General features: G+C 41.6%; 1 protein-coding gene across 1 annotated transcript in view; it reads left to right on the forward strand.

Moving 5' to 3' along the window:
- The window catches only part of LOC309348086 (catenin delta-2-like), a 249,053-nt gene that overhangs the window by 63,703 nt on the left and 160,509 nt on the right, over window positions 1–24,841 (forward strand). Inside the window, exon 2 of the mRNA XM_081873178.1 lies at window positions 6,977–7,110. Within this exon, the coding sequence (XP_081729304.1) occupies window positions 6,977–7,110 (134 nt within the window). The remainder of the gene's footprint in view (window positions 1–6,976; window positions 7,111–24,841) is intronic.

Genomic DNA, 24,841 nt, shown 5'->3' on the forward strand with positions numbered 1-24,841 from the left:
CTGGAACTGTTCTTAACCTGAAGCACCACTTTAGCTAATGGGGCCTCCTGCTGCCGTTGCGCCGCCGCTGCACAATTTCTGTTCTCATCCTGAAGCAAAGTTCTTAACCCGAGGTACTATTTCTGGGTTAGCGGAGTCTGTAACCTGAAGCATATGTAACCCAAGGTACAACTGTACTTCTCAAACATTAAGAACTTTCCCTGAGGTCCTAGCTCCACCACGACCAGTTATCAAGCAGGAAGCCACCAAATATTGGACTATTTATCTATGACTTCCCAGTTGCGATACTAGTTCCCCAAGACAGTTTGTTCCTTTTAGGTGTCAGGTTAAGACATTTTTAGGATGCAGTCCTACAAGTTCTGCTGAGTTGAGTGACTTAGGGTGCTGTGGATCTCTTGCTGAGTCAAGAGGTTCCTGGCTCAGTCAGCATTAAGTCTGCAAACGTGGTTCAGCTGAAGAGACAGTGGTGTAATTTGCTCATCCAGGCTCAGTCGGGGCTTTTCTGATTGAGCTGGCTGAAGTGAGTTCAGTGTAAGTTGCAAAAAGGGGGATGAAGGTGGGGAGATCAGTAAGTAGGGACTTAAGCTGGATCCTAACTCTGTTCAACTCAGTCATGTGACCTGGCAAAAAGTCAAGCTTTACTTTCAAGGCTTGTTCTGTTTCTGATAGGCATGGGGCTGCACAGCCAGCAGTAGTCTTGCTCCTCAACAAGGTTTGGACCCAGCATAAAATTACGCCAGCTTGCTTTATGCCATCTTCTTGTGTATAGGACTGTTCCCTTATTCAATGAGACATTTTTAATGAATATTTTTTTGAACATTGCAAGGAAGATGAACAGACAACTCCCCACTGGCGCACATTCAAGGCACGCACAACCGCCGACATCCCACCAATGTGTGTGGTGCCTCAGAATGCAATCCCCACACACATGGGGAATTGCTTGTATTTTAAAACACTAGAATTGAAACATTCTACTCTGCTGTTTAAATTCAGATTTGATTGCACTGTTTTATTGTTTTTTAATTGTTTAATTGGTTTTTGTTTTCATCTGCAATGCAAGCCACCTTGGGATAAATATTTATCGAAGCAAACATAATGGTAATTCCCAAGGAGACCCCAAAGATCCATCATTAGTTACCTCATATCAACCAATATTGTTAATGAATGTTGATTGTAATATGTTTACTAGTCTATCAGCTGAGTATTTGAATACTATTTTACACCACCTCGCTTCACGCCAGCCTCTCGTGCATAGGCTTTCTTCCTTAAAATTGTATGCTGTTATATATGAAAACTTTTGGAGACTACAACTAGTATAACTGTTAAGGCACATTCTAGCAAAAGTGTCTCAATAGAAGTTGAATAAGTAGCCTTCTTCATCCCACAAATTAGACTTGGGAAAGAGAAAGGCATGGGAAGGACCATGCGCAAGCTTAAACAGAGCCATAGCTCAACCTAAGAATCCGTTTTATATCAAATACACTATTTAAAGAAAATAGCTCATGCCTTTGATTTAGTGCTTCCCACAACACAGGGAAACCACAGCCAACCCTGATGGTCTGTATGACTATCATTTGAGGCCAAGCTCTCAATTTCAAGTGTGCAGAAAGCACTTCACCTCTGAAGCTGCCTGATACTGTGCAGTCATGAGGCTAGCTTTTATTCGTTGTGCCAGATAGTAAATAATTTATTTCCATCCCCAAATAGTAGCGAGTCCTGCTTGATGTGCAGTTGTGTAGACATGGTTCTAGGCAAGGCTCCATAATTCATGATTGCATTCCATTATACCACCTTTTTTTGAAGCCTTAAAAGTATGTAGCATGAGAATGTATTGATTCCGCCCCCGCCCCCTTTGGTTCTCCTTTTACAGAGTAATCTGTTCATTAGCATTCATTTGAAAAAAAATTCAAGCTTACATTGTATTGGTATTACATCATATTTGGAATTAGGCAGAATAAATTCTGCCTTATGCTAACTGTTTACTAAGAAGATAACACCCTTAAGTGCCATGTAATTGTGACAATTTGAGTACCTTTTGAAAATAATTGGCTTCTTACTCATAGAATAATAGCACTGTAGAGTAGGGTCAGCTAGTCCCACCACCTGCAATGCAGGAATAGCAACACACCATTTCCCATCCAATTTGAAACCGGGTCGGACCCTGCTTAGCTTTGCAAATGTGTTAGCAGTTTTATTGCTGCGCCCTTGGAATAAGCTTTTATTTCCCAGAATGTGTTTGTTCACAAGGAAAAGGAAGTAAAAATACTACTGCCCAGGGGCAAATATAGCCTTTCTAGGCAAGGTGCTTGAGAAGGTGGTGGTAGTCTAGCTTCAGGCATGCTTGGAGGAAACTGGTTACTCGGATCCATTCAAGTCTGGCTTCATGCCTGGCCATGGTACTGAAACTGTATTGTTTGCCCTTGTTGATGCCATTTGTTGGGAGAGAACGTCAATATCATATACCCGACACAATGTTTGGATCCTGACAGTGGCTCCTTCCATCTGTACATTAAGCCCAAGTTTTGATAGTTCATGAACACTATGGTTACTATATTTCTGATTCCAGATGATAATATTCAGGTTGATTGCTGGGTGCACAAATTTCAAACACTGCATTTTAAGGAACTGCCAATATTGATTTATGCAAATATCAAATTATCAAAAAGCAATTGCACTGAATTAGGAATATCAAACAGAAAGCTTAATTAAACCCTCATAATTCAATAAGCAAAACAATAAAAGTCCCTTGGTATCTTCTTAAACAATGAAAAATTATTCAACAGGTATATTCTGAAAGTGGAGCAGTAATGAATTCTTATTACATAGCAAGCATTTAAATCAATTACTGCTAAACTAATTTGAATCAAAATCTTGAAATGCAATACAGTGCATAGTAAACACATGATTTAATTCATGCCTTAGGCATGAATTAACAGGTCCTACATGTTCTGTGTATTGTATCTCTTCATTTACCTTCTTATTCCCTTTCTCCCACCATGCTTAAAGATGCATTTTCTTGCAAAATACAGTATTTCCAATGGCTGCTATTGTAGAAAACTGGTAACACACAAAGTAAAAATTATATGGAAATCAAATGTCTTGAAATCAACACCCACATTTTCACTGTGTACAGTAACACCCATTTCTCTTTCTTGTAAAACAAGTTTTTATATACGTGCTGTTCCTACAGATGTAAGGGAGGTAGGAGTCCCCCCCCCTTTATTTCCTCCTTTCTCTTGCAGCCTCCTATGGCACCCAAATCTGCTCTGGATGGTTGTAGTACATGCTGGAACAGCATTCAGTGTTTCTCAAACTTGGGTCTCCAGCTGTTGATGTACTACAGCTACCATCATCCATATCTGAAAGGGAATCTCCATGCCCATTAACCAGCCCAGACACTGAGGTCCGGCACTTAGGGCCTTCTGGCAGTTCCCTCACTGCGAAAAGTGAGGTTACGGGGAACCAGGGAGAGGGCCTTCTCAGTGGTGGCACCTGCCCTGTGGAATGCCCTCCCAGTAGATGTCAAGGCAATAAGCAACTATTTTGCTTTTAAAAGACAACTGAAGGCAGCCCTGTTTAGGGAAGTTTTTAATGTTTGATGCTGTATTGTTTTTAATATTTGGTTGGAAGCCGCCCAGAGTGGCTGGGGAAACCCAGCCAGATGGGTGGGGTATAAATAATTTATTATTATTATTATTATTATTATTATTATTATTATTATTATACTTAGCCAGACCAATGGTCAGGAATAATAAGAGTCGTACCTAACAACAGCTGGAGACCCACGTTTGAGAAACACTGGCATGGGTGGTAATTCTGAAGGAACAGGAAATTGCTGAAAATGGCATAACCCCTATGAAAAGGAGCTTCCACCGGATCTAAATAACTTCTGTGAACTGAAGGAGACCTTCTGTTCATGGAACAGAAATTTTGGATTGAACACAATGGAAACTTCTGATTTGCTAATTCATATGAGCAAACTTTAAAGCAACGTACAGTCCTGCTATAGTTTTATAATGTAGTGCTTTTAATTCCAACTGGTTGCACCAAACACTATCCTGTTTTGATTTTCAAGGTGAAAGTGGTGCTTTCAAATGGTAAATAGAAATATGCCACCACCACCCCTCAAAAAATTTTTAGGAGAAAATACTCCCCACCCTCAAAAAGCCCTTTATAAGAAAATACATCTCATTCTTTTTTTACTGCTATTGCTTTCCCTGCCAGAGGGATGGAGAACCTCAGGCCGGGGAGCGGGGGCAAAAACAGGCCTCTTTAACTAGCCCTTGGGGTTTTTCCCAGGCTATATACCCTCCTGAGCCAGACCCCTTGCTGGCTTGGCACCCTTCTTTGAGTGCTTTGCCTGGCTTGAATGTGTTTTTGGACGCTAATCGTGCTCTCCTGGCTTGTCTGAATGGTCTGAGGCAGTATAAGGGACCTTCATGTGTTCCTAACTTAGACTTAACCCCAATGCTGTCTGGAGGAATGACTAAATTCTAAAGGTTCCTAGGACCCAGTCATTTCAATTGCCCATTGTGTGTTTGGCAGGGGTGTGGGGGCAGGCACAACAACAACCCTTTTGGAAGAGGACTTCTTCATATCCGAATTGCACGGGAAATCTCAACTCGTCATGTGAGAAATAATAGAAGCAGCAGGGAGATCCCTGTTGAGAACACTGCACCTTTGCACAGGCAGACAGGAGTTGCTACATTAAATACACAATCCCAGAGTTGCTGTTGTATCTCCTTCATGTAATCATGGTACACAGTTTGTATTATTTCTATAGGAAGCATATGCATAGTAGATGCATAGTAGGATTCTTTGGATGCACAGACGCCTTCCCTACTGATTCCTTGAATATGCACCGACTGCAGCTTGTTATCATACTTACAGGCAATTTGCTAGTACGCAGTAAGGTACCCCCCTGCCCGTACGGGCCAGTCGTGTCCGACTCTAGGGTTGTGCGCCCATCTCACTTAAGAGGCCGGGGGCCAGCGCTGTCCAGAGACACTTCCGGGTCACGTGGCCAGCGTGATGAAGCTGCTCTGGCGAGCCGGCACCAGCGCAGCACACGGAAACGCCGTTTACCTTCCCGCTATAAAGTGGTACCTATTTATCTACTTGCACTTAAGAGTGCTTTCGAACTGCTAGGTGGGCAGGAGCTGGGACCGAACAATGGGAGCTCATCCCGCCGCGGGGATTCGAACCGCCGACCATACGATTGGCAAGTCCTAGGTGCTGAGGTTTTACCCACAGCGCCACCCGGGTACGCAGTAAGAAGCGTCTAAATGCCAGTTAACACTTGAACCTGTTCATTTTCTGTGAAGCATTATTTAACCACGTTTCAGCCTTATTATTCCACCAGTGGCTTTTCAAGGCTGCTTTACATCTGATCCATCATCAATGAATAAGCAACAAGAAAAAGTGGGAAAGCAGGTTGCATTATTTACTATCAAAAGCTCAGGAGAAAAAAAAAAAGACTGTTAACCTGGTACCTAGTAGAAAAGAACATGGCACTGCAAAGATGTTTGTTCAGAATATTCTGTAGTTGAGGATATCCTGCAGTCAAGGTGCTGCCACAAAAAAAGGCCTAGCCTGCCTGGTAACAAACCTACTTAACTTCCAAAGGCAGAGGCAGCCTAAAATAAGTTCTCAGATAATTATCTTAGCAGATTGATGTGTTCATATGAAGGGGAAAACCCCTTTAGGCATTTTGGTACCTAACCATTTAGATTTATATGTCTTGACACCAGCACCTTCTGCTAAATTAAAGCAGCAATACTTTCTAGATGTAAAAGTTCTTAATACTATTCGTTTTTCATATAAAAAAATAGCTAAATATTAAATTCATGCCTAGTATACAAACTGGAAATCAGATCTGGTGAATAATTCATTAGGGTACAAAGGGGAGGAAGTAATAGTGGAATTATCCTTGTAGAAGTGTTAACACCATTAAATTGAGACTTAACTTCTTTAGCACTGCCTTTCCCCCCACCCCTCCTTCATGACAAAGGACTGTAAAAATCTCCAAGAGCAAGTCCTACGTTTCATTTCTTCTTTTCAAAAAACCACACAGGCTTCAGCCTTCTTCTTCATCTAGCTTCTATGTTACACACACACACACACACACACACGATACACAGCTCTGGCTTTTGCCTTTTCTTACTACCAGCAAGTTGAAGGAGGGGCCCCCTCACCCATTTGCTATCTGGCACAGAGCCACTTCCTTTCTTACCATACTTAAGAGACCTGTCTGACTATTGAACCGTTGCTTAGATTTTTAACACTTGCTGGATCCAGGAATTAGAAGGGTCTTGGTGTACAGCCCTCTCTGCCCCCTCCCCTCCCCAACTCACAACAATACAGTACTTTGAATTCATGACAACAGCAAATGTGTAAGGCTAGGATCAAAATGACTGCCCAGCTACTTCCATGCACTCAGAGATATTGGACATGTATTTTCTCGGACAGAGGCAACTTGAGCCATAGGAAGACAGTGTGGTGTAGTGAACAGTGTGTCAGGTTTGAACTCTGGAGATCTGAGTTCACACACAGCTGTGAAACTCACTTTGGGTAGCCTCTGTCTCTCAGACTAACCTGTTTTACAAGGTTGTGAGAATAAAGTAGGGTGGCTTCCCTATGTACTTTGTCCTGAACTCTTTAAAGGATTTTTTTAAAAAAACAAAACACCTCATGGAGCACATAGAGGCCAATCAAAGTATTTGGCAACATGTGCTACCTTTGGTATTGTGCATGTTGCAAAAGGAAATCTTAGGGTCACCATACATGAAAACAGAAAAGGTGTGTGTGAAAAATACAAGGAAACAATTTTGGCCATGAAACAAAACAATTTTGGCCATCAACCAAAAAAAGAAGAAACTTTAGACATTCCTTTCTTGAAACCAGGCCATCTATTTCTATGCACTGTGAATTCTTGATAAAACCAGATGTGTAATCATGCCTTGCTTCTGTGTTACAGGAGCTATGCCTGTTCCAGACCAGCCATCGTCTTCTGACAAGACAAGTTCCCTTAGCCCTGTCCTGAATACATCTAACGGAGATGGATCTGAAACAGAGACCACATCTGCCATTCTGGCATCAGTCAAAGAACAAGTAAGCAACAGAGACAAATTTCAAATAAACCATGGTCCTATTATTACATTTTGTGTTATACATATGAGTTCTACCTGTTACTTGCTTGAGTACCTTTAAGGCGCAAAATATATTCTGAAAAATATTTTATTTCTTTAACCCACTTTCATTATTTTGTCACTGAGACATTGGTTTGAAGTCTTCATTTTTCTTCCTTGCCTTAAGGGAACTGAAAATTAGTATGCTATTCACTCAAAATGGTGAGTGTTCATACATTTATTTGCATTTGAATGTATGAAATGCAAATGGCATATGTTTTCCTTACTTTTTGCTATAGGTTTGAGTGGGAAATTCTTAGGTGTGAAATAATTTGCTGGAACAATTTGTTTTCCTTTGCTTGGAATGATAATATCTGGACTTCCTCTTTTTTTTACCGTTATCTAGGCCAAGTTAGAATTTTTGTACTGAAAGCCATAAATCTGGGGAAGTTAAAGTAGTTTTGTTCTATTCCATGGAGAGCTACGTTGATAAACAGCTATAAGATTTTGACACATATCCTGGGCTTAATAGGTAAGGGAGATAAATTTAAAGATGGAAGGGGTCTACAGTCAGTCAATGGCAGAATAAATACCAAAGGGAGTTTGTGCTTGCATGGTTGTCTCTGTTTCCTTGGTGCTTTATTTCATTTCCAAATTTCAGTGTTAAACTTTTGGATTGACAGGACCTCGCTTTAGATTTTATGGCAGAAAACATTGTGCTGCCAAGCCAAAGCTCTAAGGTGTTTCTCATGTGCCCTGACGTGTATATTTGGGTGCATATGTAGATCCGTACCTGGTATTGCAATAAATGAAGGAACTCTTCAATACGTTGGGTTTCCTGTGCATGCAGTTTGGCTGGCTCTAGGTACTAAAAAGATGTCTTGGTTGACACTGGTGCATGTTTGAATACTAATGGGAACAATTAAGCTAAAGTTAAAGCATAACAGACACCATTGATTTCATTGGAGGAGCTGACCTAATGCTTTATTCTGTTCTATTGAAATCAATGAGGCACAATTTCGGTAAAGTACTTTTTTACTTAATTTTTACATGATCCAGCTAAAGTAATTTTAAGAACCAGATTTGCCTTGGAAAATAAATATTTTGAAAGTAGCTAAACAGGGTGGACATGTGTTATTATGTTAGGAGCTTGCTTTCTGCTCATATCTCTCCATGTGGTGAATGCCTGTGTGTCTTGCCTGCCTGCAGTGTCGCTTCTGAAAGTCACTTGACCTCTTGGCTCTGTTCCTCTACGTTTAAAGTTCTTTGAGAACCCATATGCAAAGTACTTTATCTGTCACTCCAGATTCTTTTGTTGGCACCTCTCACAGTAGGATATGAGAGCCTTTCTAGAGGAGCCAAGAATTATTAAAAGACTACATTTTTGTGCCAGAAAACCATAGCTTATGTAAGGTTTCAAACAGAGAAGAGTTTATGCTAAGCCCATGTTCTGTTTTCTGTATCAGCTGCTAGGATGTTCCCTGAAAAGTTTTCATAGCTTCTCCTTCAGGTTTTGCGCATTCTAAGCTTCAATAAAAAACCTTTTGGATAAGCTGTTACTACAAATGAGCATGTGTGTGTGTGTGTGTGTGTGTGTGTGTGTGTAGTCTCATTGCTGAAAGTGGGGAGGACAGGAAGCTGGTACTTTTTCATATACTGTGAATTACAGTAGCCATGGAATTGCTGTGGTTTAGGGTAAGGTGACCAGAAGTCCCCATTTCCCGGGGACAGTCCCCGGATTTACAAATCAGTCCCCATACAAAATCCCCTGAAGTTGAAAAGTGTCCCCTGATTCATTGAAAAAAAAAATCTAGTAACCTTAGTTTAGGGTTCTCCAAAAGCACTTTGCAAGTGTCTATAAATTGTGTCCTCATCACGGAGGGCACATGTTGCGGTGAGATCACTAAGACCGACCTCACTGTTTGTGTGGGTGGGATCGTTTGGATAGCCACAACAACCCGATTGGGTCCCTCGGTTGCTGGGGTAATTCTGGCCAATGGGGTTGAGAGAATTTGCAGCTAGGAGGGGGACCTATTTATGCAGCTGAATGTTGCATCAAGCTTCCTCTTAGCGCCTCGTGCTTTGGGGGGCAGGGGCCCAGTAGGAATTTTCCAATTTGGCTGATTGCCTGGTGCCACTTGGGTTTTGCCTGCTGCATAGCAAATCATCACAACTTTATAAGGTTTGGCTGTTAGGCATTGGTTCAAGGTGTGGTGGAGGGGAGGTTGTCACACCTGCCCCTCCCAATGTGCGATAGGGTATTCCGTAGGGTATTCACCTTGCTTTTGTCCGATCCCCTTCCAGGGGTTAGGGCCACGCCAGAGCACCTGGGAACATTTTGGGGTGAGGTTGCGTCTTTGATAGGACCAATGCTCCCCCAGTATGTTTACCCTTACTGACTTCTGCTAGTGTCCACTTGTCAGTGCTGCCCTGCCAGAGGTGTAGGTGCAGCTAGTCGAACCAATGCCTAAGCAAAGCACTCATATTCTGCAATCAATAAAGTTGTGGCCAAAATTATGCCAATACAGTGGTACCTCGGGTTAAGTAGTCACTTCGTTCCGGAGGTCCGTTGTTAACCTGAAACTGCTCTTAACCTGAAGCACCACTTTAGCTAATGGGGCCTCCTGCTGCCGCCGCGCTGCCGGAGCCCGATTTCTGTTCTTATCCTGAAGCAAAGTTCTTAACCTGAAGCACTATTTCTGGGTTAGCGGAGTCTGGAACCTGAAGCATATGTAACCTGAAGCGTATGTAACCTGAGGTACCACTGTAACCTTAAACTAATATTGGTGTCAACTGTGTCTTTCTTTGGGAGGTCTTGGGGGTCTTCACACGCAGCTGCACACCATGCAGACAGCAAGAGCTGCTTTTATATCATTGACCTCTGTACACAAAGTGGGCATGTCCACTGTGGCTAACTTGCATCTTTTTACCTTTCACTTTCAACACGCATTGATTCCCATCCCCTGCAAATTTACTGAAATACCTGCAGTCCAGAAGAACAGACTGTGCAAGCTCAGCTAGTTATATTGCACTCAGTGTATGCCCAGAGGCTTCATTCTCTTGTACCATGCAAGCAACTCCATTGCTACATTTTTCTCCGCAAGATGATCTGGGTATGCTCCCTCCCCTTTCAACATCCACTGCACTTCTTACAAAAAATAAAATAAAATCCTGGAATTGTGTTGATATACCAATAGTTTGGTAGGTAGCAAAAGCTGTGCAGGTGAAGTAAGTTATGCTCAGAGCTGCCTTTCCCTTGAGCTGCAGGCAATTTCGTGACTATATTTCTCCTTTTGGTCGGTGGGTGCAAGGCATTCTGCATTGTGTCCAACTAATGTATGCTCAGAGAACACCCATTGAAATTAATGGTCCTGAGTTACTCATGTCATAGAATCATAGAGACCCTGAGGATCATCTGGTCCAACCCCCTGCAATGCAGGAAAATGCAGCTGTCCCTTACAGGGATCAAACCTGCAACCTTGGCATTATCAGCACCACGCTCTAACCAATTGAGCTATCCTGTCTTTTAATGTCAGTGGCTCTACTCTGAGTACAAGCTTCTGTGTATGCCCAGCGGCTTCCTTCCCCTATACCATGCAGGAAACTAAATGACTCTTTTTACTTTTGGCAAGGCACTCTGAATATGCTCAGAAGCTTCTTGCTTTGGTGTCACATGTGGCTCATTAATAACAGCAATGTCTGTTTTATTGCAAGGCTCTTGTGGATTGGTATAGGGAGTTCACTAGGTTGGAGAAGGCAAGTGCAGGATCCATGCATAAAAGGCCCTATTAAATATGGTGGTTAAAGCATGCAGTTCTCCACCCTTGATTGTAATGAACAGGACAATCAGTGCACACAGGAGATCAGATGCAAAAGTATTTGGATTGGAGAAGCTGCCCTGTTTTGTTAGCTGACAAATTCAGCATTCATAATTACATTATGATTTCTGTACAACCCAGTGCAGTGGCTAATTTGTTTAGCTCATAGCAGTGGGTTTTCTTTTTTCCTGCACAAAGGGATAAATTTGTGTTTTGTATTAATGGTGCTTCTGTAATTTCTTTACTTAAGCCATTATTTGTTTTTGTAACCACTTGGGGGCTATGTTTGTTTTTTGCTTAGCTTGTTTGATTTTGATTACTGTGGGGATGAAACTTGGGTTCATCATTCAGTAATAAAAATCAGAGATATGGCTATACTTCCTCTAAATTCTTCAAATGCCGTCATGAATGGCAGGTGTTTCTGCAGGTTCCTGGATTATATTATCACTAGAGGGCTGCAGTAAAGCCAGCATTTTGACACATAAATGAGAGGCTTCTAGTCAGATCCTATGCAAGTTTACCAGGAAGTAAGCCCTACTGAGTGCATTAGAGCAAGGGTCAGCAAACTTTTTCAGCAGGAGAGTGGTCCACTGTCCCTCAGACCTTGTGGGGGGGCAGGACTATATTTTGGAAAAAAACAATGAACAAATTCCTATGCCCCACAGAGATGCTTTTTAAATAAAAGCACACATTCTACTCATGTAAAAACACCAGGCAGGCCCCACAAAAACCCAGAGATGCATTTTAAATAAAAGGACATATTCTACTCATGTAAAAACACACTGATTCCCAGATCATCCATGGGCCAGATTTAGAAGGTGATTGGGCCAGATCCAGCCCCCGAGCCTTAGTTTGCCTACCCATGCATTAGAGCTTACTCCCATGTAGCTATGCATAGGATCATAACCTAGCCTCTTTACTGTTATCCACCTCATACACTGGCCAGGAGAGGAGAGTAAGAGAAGCTGGTACAAGAATCCTATTCTGATCCTCGGAAGGTGCAGCTATAATTGCAAGAAGCTGTTCTCCATTTGCTCTGGCAATGGCCGCTTTGTGAACAGCTGCTGCGGGAGAAAATGCCTGTGCCTCTGGCAGACATAGCCACCACTGCTGCAGAGGACCAGATGGACTAATGGAGGGCAGGTGCGGCGACAGCTTCCCTTACTTTTTCCTCCAAGAAAAAAATGCATTCACAGTCTTATGTCCAACTGCAAATGAGTAAGTCCTCCAGCTGAACTCCACCAGCTTCTGCATAAACACATATAGGAATGGGTTGTAATCAGGTGTGTGACTCTTGCATAAGCTACCCATTTTCTGAGTCTCTCCTACCCCTTGATCAAAGTGAGGGACAGGAGTCTGTTTTCCCCCGCCCCAACCCAGACATCTGAAATGAATGCTGCTGCAGGTGTCCCATGGTGCCTGATAATCCTGCTGCTTTCTCCACACAACGAGATATTTGCATCCTATTTATATATTTATATTATCCCTGACAGCATTGGTCGAAACTTTAACGTCTTTGACCGGTTCACCATCAATGCATTCCAGAGGAAGGCCATACCTGGCCCTGTGCGTGTGTTGGCTCTACGCTGCCACACCCACCTGGGAAGGCCCGAAGCCCCCTCACCGTGACCCCAATACAGACCCAGAGCCATGTCTGAATTGTCATTGGAGGTCTGAGAAGACGTGCCAATAGAAGAGGAGGAATTGCCATCTCTGCACCTCTTGGCCCTCCGTTTGGAGCGACGACTCCTCTACCACTTGCCACCAGATGAAGGGACTCTAGGCACTGGGAGATCCTCCTCTGAAGACTGGGTGCTGAGCACCTCCCTCGAAGGAGCCGCCGAACCTGCACAGAACTAAAATGAGGAGCCTGACTGGGATGAAGACATGTTGTGCAAGCTGAGGCCTTGAACTCTCAGGCCCTGGGGGTGCCCACTGCGAACAAGGCAGTCCAGAGTGGAAGGCCCACTGCATCATGGTACCCATAATCCTAGGAGGACCCCTAGGGCTAGCTGGGACTGGGATCCTGGAAGGCTGAAATTGGGAGAGCAAGGCACCAGAAGGGTCGTAAGCCTCACTCCCTTCGCTCACATCTGAAGGACCATGAGCCTCAAAAACAGTGGAAGACATGGAGGGGCCGGGCTGAGAATCAGACTGCCTCCTAAATTGCTGAGCCAAAGATTCAAGCTCCATATTAAACCTTGACATGGCCGCAGGGTCTGAACCAATATCAGCCATGGCTGCACCCAAGCAATCCAGCGTATGCTGAGGAACCGCTGGGGCAGGCGCTGAATGCAGTGACTGAGACGGGCCTCTAATCACCCTTTTAGAAGGCAGAGCAGGACTTGGATTCCTCTTAATAGGCATCCCGATCCCTTCTTTACTAAACGGGTGTGTGTGTACTAAACGTACACACAATTATAAAAGCACCCTGGGATCAATATGGCGCTCCCGCCAAGACAAGATGGCACTCCTGCCAAATTAGCTGGGGCTAAAACTTTCCCCAAATCGAAATAGATAAAATGGCGATTGGGCTAACGGGGGGGTGGGGTCCCAGCCCTAGAAAATTCCCAAGCAGAGAACTCTCAAACATGCCCAAAGCGATCGGCTGGACAGAACAACCTAGACAACAAAACACACAAATCGCTCAATAAATTTAAAGCCCCAAAGCTGCAGCCACAGCCAGAACCGAGAACAAAAAAGCCACTGCGCAAAGAGCCCAAAGGGAAAATTAAGCGGGCAGCGGCAAGCTCCAAAGACTGGGAGTGCTCAGGGGGCAGAAGCGCCCCGTGGGGTGAAAGCGCCCCTAGGGGGAAGGGGAAGGGAAGGGAAGGGAATAATTATAAGAAGGGGAAGAAAACAATTGGAAGGAATTAAAGGGAAAGAAGGGATAACGGAAAGAAATTACCAGGACGATCCGTCGAAGGTAATCTCTCTTGGCTGCGCAGAGGATGCTGCTAGCTTGTTCCGAATGCATGCACCAAAAGAGGAAGCTCTGGGTCATGTGCATGGGTATATACAGGTCCCTCAATCCGTTTGGACTGTGCCCCATTGGCCAGATTGAACCCAACATTGAGGGACCTACCAATCAAGTGTTGTGGCTGACCAATCTAACCCACCCACAACACAAGAGATCGGTCTCCAGGTCTCACCGCAACACGTGCCCTCTTTTACGGAGGGCACGATTTAACTGAGATCTGTTTTCACACGCACATTGAAAGAGTAAGACTCTGATCCTTTCCAAAATTTCAAAATGTGAATGGGGACCATTGCTGCACAATGGCCAGATGTTTGACTAGGTGCTGAGCTGTTGAATTTTAAACCAGCGTACTGAGATTATGTAATCAGTTCTGAATTTAAGGTGCTGACTGTTAACATATACATCTCTAAAAAGTAGCCTGGCCCATATTCTTCCCATCCTGCCCAAACCCTGCTATTTGCTTTCAGTTTGCAGCAAGTGTTTATCAAGAAAGGGGAGCAAGGAGGACTTCTTGGGCTATGTTTACATCTTCCAGACTAATGTTGTTTTGAAAAATGGATTCTCCATCAAATTGCTATTTCTTAAAATATTAGTGGGGAAAGGCATCATTCCCCACCTAATGGAAGATAATAACTTATTCTCTTACATGATTTTTATAGCTATTCTATTAATAGAAACTCTGTTGTTCAACTTCTCTGTTGTTGTTGTTTTAGTTTCCACCTGAATTCTTTATCCATTGACTCAAAGCTGTCAGGGGTGCTGCTTGATAGCATCTCATGATGTTTGGAGCATCTACTCCTCCACTTCTAAACCCCAGCCTGAGGAGAGATTCTCCCTGTCTTTATAACATGATATTATCGTGTTAACACTTGTCTGAATAGTACTTATGTTAAGCATAGGAACTTTTAATGGGTTAGCCTAAAAGAAAGAAAGATGAAACATTGCAATTCCTTCATCTTTACTTTAATCAAATTTCTAATTATTTTTTGTGTGTGGCGGGGAGAAGAGAGTAGCCCTGTATTTTCCTCTCCCCCTCCCCGTGATGTTGATACACTTGTTATTTGTAGATTAAATGGATGTTTTGTCACTTGAACAGCTGTTGTGGAACAAACTGCTTATTAATGTTATCTAAATATGAAAATATATTTAATGCTTTATTTTCAAAACAGATAGGGGAGAAATGCATTTTTGTTTTGAAATATTTGTTGTAGAGTTTCTGATGGGCTGTGTATTTTTTATTTTATTTTATTTTGTTATGTGTGTTTACTTGGAAGTAGACCTCAAGTGCATAGGAATGCATCTTCACTGTAATTGTAGAAACTTTATTTATTTTGCTATTACATTTCTACCCCACTTTTTCTTCAAGGAGCTGAAGGTGGTCTACATGGTTCTCCCCCTTCCCATTTCATCCTCATAAAGAACCCCGTGAGGTAGGTTAGTTTGAGAGACAGTGACTGGTCCCCCAATAAGCTTCATGGATGAATGGGGATCTGAACTCCTGTCCCCTGGGTCCTAGTCTTAGGACTCAGCTACAAAGCTGCAAATAAAACATTTTAAATGTGTTGTAAAGTGCAATATACAAATGTGACACTAGATGGCAACAGTGAGCTATGCAAAATTAAATTTATTTTTCGTAACTTACCCCCCCCCCAAGCATTTTCACAACTTTTTTTTTTATGTGTGTAGATCCCACCCTGCCCTCAAACCATTTCATCACACTGGCAGAAAGACTCCCAGAAATGATTAGGATGGGTGTTAAAATACAATAAAACCTAATTCTAGGATACATTTTTACAGCAAGTGTTTAGAGGATGAATGCAAAGTGGTAATGGACTCCACAGTCAACTGAGAAGGTGAATCTGTGCTGCTGAGCTTGATTTCGCCACCCTGATCATTTTGAGTGGATATGTCTCCTATATTATATAGGCGTACAATCCAACAATATCTCTTCCCTAAGGCATGTGAATCCAGAGAGATATCTGGAAGGTTATTTTGACAGAGGATAGCAGGGAACAGAGTAAGTACCCCTGGAAGCACTGTGAGGACCTTTCTACTCAGCCTATCTTCATAGGTGCTCCTGTGATTAGAAGGAAGACGTATACAATAAAGTTAGAAATAATGAAACAACAAAGAACGGAGTAGTTGTTTCCTTTTTTAATAATTCTTCTGCATAAAGCCATCAACTCTGAGATTTTCAAGTGCTACTAAATTGATAGGAGGATAAAGCACGGAATGCATTTGTAGATAATTGTATGTGAAACCTCTAAAAACAGCAGAAAGGGAAACTTCCACTCACTCAAAGGCTTGATCTGACACCCAAAACTTAACAACTATGTTACAAAATGCACCAAGGGACAGGAGGGCATTCCACAACTTGAGGACTCCTATAAAGGATATCTATCATCAAGCCACACAGGACAGCAGTACCCGTATCAGGGTTGATATGGAAAAAGGTGCTTCATCAGATATCTGGGGTCCAAGTCATTTAGGTATTTGTGTGCCTTAATTTGGGCTCTGTAGCAAACCAGTTGTCAGGGAACTGACATCGGAGCCAAGTGGAGAGGTAAGGCTCCCTAATGATGCCGGAGAGGGAACCAGCAAGGAGAGGGAGAGAGCTTCCGCTGGGGAAGGAAACCAAGGTGACACCAGGAAGAAAGGAGAGGCTGAGAGTACTTCAGAGGGGAGGCTCCGAGACTCTTCCAGTGAGGTCAGTGAGGAGAGTGCAGGACCACCGCTTGGCACACCCACTCTGCGCAGAAGGCTTCCGCACAGAGAAGCGAGGAGGAGGTTGGCTGTTAAGGAATTCTTATGTTGGAGGAAGTTTAGGAAATGCCCACTGACGGATTCTGCCAGTGACTGAGACAGTCGTGTTTTTAGGGCTGTCAAACCGGGAAAAGGTCCAGCTATACAACCAGCTCGGAGCAGTTTGGAATTTACGCACAAGCAACCCCAATTCCCATTACACCAGTGCAGGTTCTTTAAGGATTTTGTGATATGAATCTACCAAGAATATTTACATTTTCATATTCTTGGAAGACAAGGAATACCTAAGTGGCAGTTAAAATAAGTTATTATGCCTATGCATTACAGATGATAGGCATAGGCAAACTCAGCCCTCCAGATGTTTTGGGACTACAACTCCCATCATCCTTAGCTAACAGGACCACTGGTCAGGGATGATGGGAATTGTAGTCTTGAAACTTCTGGAGGGCCGAGTTTGCCTATGCCTGGAATAGGAGCTTAGGAAACATGAAGAAGGAGATTTTCAAGATACTTAAACATTGTTGTCAAAAAACATGCTAAAAGCCACCTTGCAACCAGAGTCTTCAGTAGACATCTCCCAGACTTTTGGCAGCAACTGCTAAATGCTGCCTTTTTGAGAGAGGATAGTTTGCTTCTCAAGAAATTTAAGCTTTATACTGGATTCCAGACCCAATGCCATTTCATCATGCTGCTTCCTCTGGTGGAATCGAGCAAGATAACCTAATTTTCTTGGACATAAGGATTTTTCCTGTTAGTACAGCCAGTCATCGTAACTGAATTGCTTCGGTTCTTCAGTTTGTGTAAATTGATCATTTTGCCTCCAGTTGTGTTATGATTAATAGAATGTCTCTTTATCTTGATAACATCAGAGCCCTGTGGTGTGCTGCATGCATGTTGCTCAGTAGCTTGTTGTGATTGACGTTGGGATGATAAATTACCTTTTGGTACCTGAATAGCACTTAGAGAAACACATTGCCAACCTGTCAAAAGCAGGCACTTAGCACTTTTTAGACGAGGGTTACCAAAGCATGTGTGTGCCCTTTACCCCTTGTGAAAGTCTACAAGGGATTCTGTCCAGTGAGGTCAGTTGTTTTCATAGTTTACCATTTAAAGCCTATGAAATAACTCGAGCAAGCAAATTCCCATGTTTTAAACTATTTCCATTATGAAACTCTAAAGTCATCAGCCTAGAAATTTGGCTTAAAAGAAAAGAAAGAGCAATTCCGTAGACTGAAAAAACAAATGATAGGATAATTAAATATGAACCCCATCATGATTCATCATAGGAGTGTGTTATTAGCATCCCCATAATGAGTCAGAGGGAGGTTATTTTTAGCATGTAATGTTAAAATGTAAATATATTAATGACCCAGTTGTAGAAATGTGTTTTTATTAAACCTTGGAGATTTATAAAAATAGGTTTTCAGTTTCCAAGAATGTTTAACAAGAAAAAAGGAAGTAGGAAATCAGATTTACATAGAAGGTTATTATAGTGATTATAATCTGACAGTGACAATAATATTTGATTTATTCTACCTCATTTGACCATAATGCTATTAGTAACTTTCCTCTTACACTAGATTGAGTCTGTGTACATTGAAGGGTAGTCATAAAGTAGGTGCCACATTCTCTGCCTTCCAGGTGCCTTAAATAATTTTGAAACAGTTATGTATGGACCTTGTTTTGATACTGCTGTGTAAGACGAAAGAAAGAAAGAAAGAAAGAAAGAAAGAAAGAAAGAAAGAAAGAAAGAAAGAAAGAAAGAAAGAAAGAAAGAAATGGATGGATGATGGCATACAAGGGCCCTTTGATATTCTTTGGTTGTGGTATTCCTATAGATATTCCAGTAAAACCAGGGATGCCTTAGAGAGGAAGAGGATACTATAAATCATTCTCACTCTTAAACATGATATACAAATCAGATAGATGGGTTTTTTGGTGCGGCAGAGATACTGGTTTCTCCATTCATTCAAAAGGATGGGCTGACTAAGAGTTGTTATTGAAGCTTCAACAACTGTGAAATTCAAATGCAGGTTTCTTCTTGGGCAAAACGTGTGGAAAGTTTTGAATGAAGCCAAAATATTTTCAAGAATTTTTTTATACCATAACTTCTGAATTATACGTTACATGATTTATTTGTTTTCCTTCTATTGCGGTAGAAACGTAACTTGTTTCTTTCGTCAGTCTCATGCACTTTATTTTTCATTTGCAACAGCAAGAAAATGTATTTTAAATTCTTGTTAAAAGTAAATTAAACCATCACTCAATACTACCTCTGTGCTAGAAAATTCAACGCAAAATCTAATTTTCTATTAATATAACATTTAACTTGCTGTCAAAACTGCAATTTAAATACTAATATTGCTAAATTACTGGCATGTATTCTTAATGTGATTTTCTTTTCTTTTCTTTTCTTCCTCCTCCCTCCCAAGGATATGATCAGATTTATAACTATGTAGGATTTTAATGCAGACTAGAGTGTTATCTATTATCTGCATGAAAAGACTAACACTGTTGGAGAGGTAGCTGATTGGCTGCTTAAAGGTATACTGTATATTTCTGGAAAGTCCAAGTTAAGCACTTTTCAGTTTCACCAAGCATGTGCTTAGATTTGTTGAATTCAATGAGACTTCAAAAGCTTTAACTTTACTTTGATTGTGCCTCTAAGGACGGGATGGTATAATTTAACGCTTAGTAGAGTTTCTGTGAGTGTGTGCATTTATTTAGCACACTGATTCTTTTTGCCCACCTTCCTTTTCATATACACAATGCAACCCTTTGAGTATATTTTTATCAGTGGTTTGCGAAGTGGATTCCCAGGAGCCCTGGGGTTCTTTAGAAGTGCAATTCCTCAATGAAAAGATCAATAATAGGAGACAAGTCAACCTGAAAGGCTGAGAGCCAATTGCTGTCACAGGTGCATAATGGCTTTCGCAGGTGAAAGGAGGGCCACAAGAATGAACACAGGAGACTGGTATTGGGTTGAATCAGGCCACAACTTTGTTGATTACAGGAGTAAAGGTAAAGGGATCCTTGACCATTAGGTCTAGTCGTGACCAACTCTGGGGTTGCGGCGCTCATCTCACTTTATTGGCCGAGGGAGCCGGCGTACAGCTTCCGGGTCATGTGGCCAGCATGACTAAGCTGCTTCTGGCGAAGCAGAGCAGCGCACATAAACGCCGTTTACCTTCCCGCCGGAGCAGTACCTATTTATCTACTTGCACTTTTGGCGTGCTTTTGAACTACTAGGTTGGCAGGAGCTGGGATGGAGCAATGGGAGCTCACCCCGTCGCAGGGATTTGAACCGCCAACCTTCCGATCGGCAAGTCCTAGGCTCTGTGATTTAACCCACAGCACCACCCATGTCCCCGATTACAGGAGTAGGTTTGGCTAAAGCACTGGGCATGTTGCCCCTGTGCTGATGAATCTCCCCTGACAAAGATTGGGTGCCACAACCCTGCACAGGCCACCACTGGAAGAGGTCTTTTGCCCCATCGGGTCCCCAGTGGACTCCTGGACATAGTCACCCCTCTTGGACCCCTCTAACAGGGTGCTCCTGTAACTAAGGACCCAGCCCAATGCCTTATCTGCCAAAGTTGTGGCAGTTGCAATGAGGTAGGTAAAAACCTGCAAGCTGACCAATTTGCTTGTAGACTACAATTTCTCCCTATCCCCAAATACGGCGACCAATTAAACCATAGCAAGATCTGTAGGCAATATGCCCGCCCCCACCCCGGCACCCGGGCAAGCTCCTGATGACTGGGTTTATGGGTGGAAAATCCCACGACAATTGGCCAAGAGAGTGGCCTTCAACTGGCCATCCCCTTAAATAGGTTGGGGCAGGCTGGTCACAGCCCCCTGGCCCCTGACTCTGATTGGCTTAGCAAGGGCTGCCTGTCCTTACCTGGCAAAATGTCCAGGAATTTTTTTATTAAAAAAAAAAAATCAAAGAAAAACCCCCAAATGAATTTTCCCCCAGAAATGTTCCACTGAAAAAGCCAAACAACTTTAACCATAAAAAAATAGCTCAACAACTCTGTCCGAATTTTCACATTTGGGAATATGGCATCCCTAGTTAAGCCAAACCTCAGCTTAGCAAAACTGCACAGGAGTGTTCATGCACAATTCTTTCACATATCACATATTTCTATCTTTGAAATGTTAGTGGTTATGATATGTTCACAATATAATATTTTTTTAAAGCATAGCCAACACATTTTTCACTAATTTTATGCAGTATGAAATGTACACAATTGCTTACCGACTAATTCCAATTTATTCAATACAAATCTGCCTCTTCTATGGTTAATTTGTATCTTGCTAATACATTTTATGAATTGCATTTATTCATACAAGCTGTTGTGGTTTTAGAATGCAAAAAAAGTTTGATTTACATTGCCCAAAATAACATCTCCTTTTAAAAATAGATGTGGCATTTGTTTCCTTCCGATACAGCTAGATATCAACAGATTTCCAATTTATTTTGTTTTGTTAGCAGCTCAGATGGATTAGAATGCCTTCCTCTATTTTAAAGTGCTTACAGTAGATGGAAAAACTGAATAGCTGAATGATTCTTATTTTACTGTCAAGGTTTACTATCCTCTACCAGACAGTATGTTGAAGGACTTTGATTATCACTCACATTGAAGGGAGAAACTGGGCTCAATTTTATGTTTAAAATTCCCTCCTTTATTGAATATCTGGGAACCAAAGTAGTCATGACTTTTAAGCACATTGTAATCCTGCAGTTATGACAGGTCACATCTGTTTTTTGCAAAAAGCTGCCACGTGGGGTAAATCGGGAGAAGGGAATTAGGTTAATTTTCCCCCTCATTAATTTTCCAAATGAAAGTATCCCACCCAAGCTGCTATTTGCCACAAATCAAGTAGCAGTGAAGTGGGGGCAGGGGCTAGGTGGGATGTTCAGCGGCAAAACATCATGGAGAAATGGGTTAAACTTCTCCCTCTATTCCTAATCTGGATTCAGAAGCCCTACAAGTGAATGATTTACAAATCACACCTGGTTTGACGCCTCATGCTATGTGTAACTGAAATAATTTAGTTCTTGTCAAATCAGTCTTAATAAATTCCATTGTGTTATTGTGATAAGTAAATTATGCACTCCAATTATGATATGATTAATAGGTGATATATTTATTCCAGCATATGAACTGTCTGATTTGACAAGTGAAGTAATTTAATTGTGATGCATTCAACAAAAATATGTTTTTGATTTAAAAGATAACCACCAGTAACAATGTAGAATGTGTGCCCAAGTTTAATCCTTGTTGAACTTGCTGGACAGCATAAATTTATGAAACCGATATGACGTTTTAAGGCATATGGATTTCAGCTATTAATAATTAATTTCATCTTGTAAGAAGATACACAATGCCTCTTAAATATCTTACATTGAAGAGGGAATATGCTAGACAGTAATCTAAGATAGACTTTCTTTTGCTGAATCTGGAGAAGACGGGTTCATGAAACAGCCTTAGTGTTGCAACTCTTCCTGGTATTTTTAAAAAAAAATTCTGTGGAAACATGAAATAAATCACCACCCAGCATTCTCATATTTCCTTGTAAAATTTTCATCGTGCTACTTCTGTCAGTCAAATGGCAGAAATTTCCCCATGCATCTAAAATGTGCTGAATTTCCTAAATGTGTATTCACAGTGATGCAGGAATATTTATTTAAATTTCTCGTATTTTTTATGATGACACTACAGCCAACCATTTCCCGTTACCACCTGGGTTTTGATTGGGAAAGGCTATGCCATTGAGAGTGGAGCCTAGATGCTTCATTTTCAGTTATGGGCTAATATGCAATTATCCATCACTGCAGCTACCCTTATATGTGCTGTGCACACCCTCAATTATTTAGAAAAGGCAATCACTTCATTTTACTTACATATCGAAAGGAAATCTTTTTCATGTTAAAAAAGAAGGCTAGTGGTGACGAAAATTTATTTCATTGTTTCTCACTTATATTTTTCCTAGGTCTGGCAAAGGTGTACACGCGCTGAAATACAATGGAGCCTTGAGTGCTTATAGTATTGCCAATAGCTAGTCTGGGAGAAGAACTGTCATATAGGAACTGTCACATTATTTCTAGGGTGAGGGCAACAAGCCAAGAGATTCAAATCAGCGTGAAGCCTCTAGGCTTAATATTCAGATGGAGACACTGCAGTGTTTCAGGTCTGAACTCTGCTCACAGCAAATCTGTGTCAATCTCTTTACTGTACTTTTAACATTTCTGTGTCTGTGTGTCTGTGTGTGTGTGTATCTTTTAGTGAAAGAATTGTTCTTGTGTGTCTTACTTTTCAGCATTGCAGCTCAACTTTTGAAGCAGCTTTAATTTACTTTAAACAATGGAGTGCTCAGTCATTTACATTTGGGGTTATGACAATGAAAGTCCTAAATAAACAAGAGCTCCTGGGATCTTCTGAGTAGCAGTCATTGACCAGGGGCAGCAGAGTGTTGTTCTTTTCTATTGGTTCTCTCTCTCTCTGCAGAAGGATTGGCCTCAAGGTCTGTATAAGAAACTGGGGTTCACAACCGTACCAGCACAACACATTTCTTAACAGACATGCTTTTTTTCTTCTTGAAAAGCAACTTTAACCCATTTTCTTTTCTCTGGTGTCAACTATCTGTTGAAGTCACCACAAGCTCCCTTTCTTTTCTTATTCAACCCAATATTCTATGTGAACCTTGCTGCCATTTGGTGGTCCCTAGATCCAAATGTGCCTCTTTCTTCAAGTACAGTTACCTCTGTTCTTTAGGGGCAAGGAGCAGAAACAAAACCTTCTATGTATTGTTCGCAAAACAAGACTGAGTTTATTACCAGGTCTGCTTGCTAGTCTATACACAAGAACACATGTACTTGCAAGGGGAATCTTTACTAGACATGATTGTGCACCACAGACACCATTACAATGCACTTGATTGGTAAATACTAACATTGTTTTGTTCATTTTGTGGAAACTAACAAAATCCAGTACATGCTAATATTACATTGTTTCCTTAAGGGGATTGGCAAAAATACCACAGGCTTTCCCTGACCACTAGCAATGACCCAGTTGCCCTGTGTTCATTCAGTTTCTCACCTGCCCTTCACCACAAGGTCCCAGGGCAAACTACAGAAATTTAAAATGCAATGTTAAAATTAGTTAAAAACAAATGCAATTAAAAGAATAGGGGGAGTCCTAAAATATGTTAAGGACTGTGGACTCAGCTACATTAGGTTGGTTTTTATAAACATACAACACCAGATGGCGCTGTAGAGCACAAAGCCTTTCTATGTGATTTTACATAACATTTTTTTCTTTTGTTATAATGATTTGATTTATGACTTATTTATAGTGGTTTTTTTCCTGTGTGTAGCTCCACTCCAGGATAAAGAGGTGCATCTTCAGCATGCCATGGAAACAACATAGTGAGGGTGACATTGTTACATCTGTGGCATTGTGGGGGGTTTTTTTCATATTGAATTTCTAAAGTATTTTGATTTTCAGCTTTGTAAACCACTTTAAGAATGCTTTGTTATCAGCAAGTGGCATATAAATATTATCAAATAAATAAATATTATGGTTAGAACATTTATTTACACAGATGACTGACAGTGAATAAGATGGATGCACTTTGCCTGGATCATAAGTCAATAAGACAGAGAGAAGTGGATATTGTCTTATATGGAGTCGTGGGGCATATGTTTTAGAAGCCCAGCAGAACTGTAGGAAACAAACCATGAATGGGAAATGTTCTCGTGCAAGTAAGAAAGGTAGACTGACAAGTAAGAAGGCTGTAATGCAATGTTAGCTGTCCTGAGGAAAGAAGAACAGAAGGAAGAAATTACACTAGAGTTTCCAGGTTTTTCATAGTGACTTCAGGATGCATTCCAAGGAAGGTTAATTACAGTCAAGCAAAGCTAGCTTAATCTACCGTAACTCTTCCTCCTGTGAAGGGAATGGCGAACCAGACCATCAGGGTTCAGGCAGCAATGGGCGGCCAAAAGTAGGCAAAGATTTTCTAGGAAGTCCTTGATACATGTGATTCCATTGGGTTTCTAGGAACCCTTCTTATAAGGCTAAACATGGAGGGAGGGAAATCCTTTTGGGTAACACTGGTTACCCACAGGGGTCCTGAGTACTCCT

The sequence above is a fragment of the Podarcis erhardii genome, assembly GCF_964252035.2.
Source record: "Podarcis erhardii genome assembly, chromosome: 8".
NCBI lineage: Eukaryota > Metazoa > Chordata > Lepidosauria > Squamata > Lacertidae > Podarcis > Podarcis erhardii.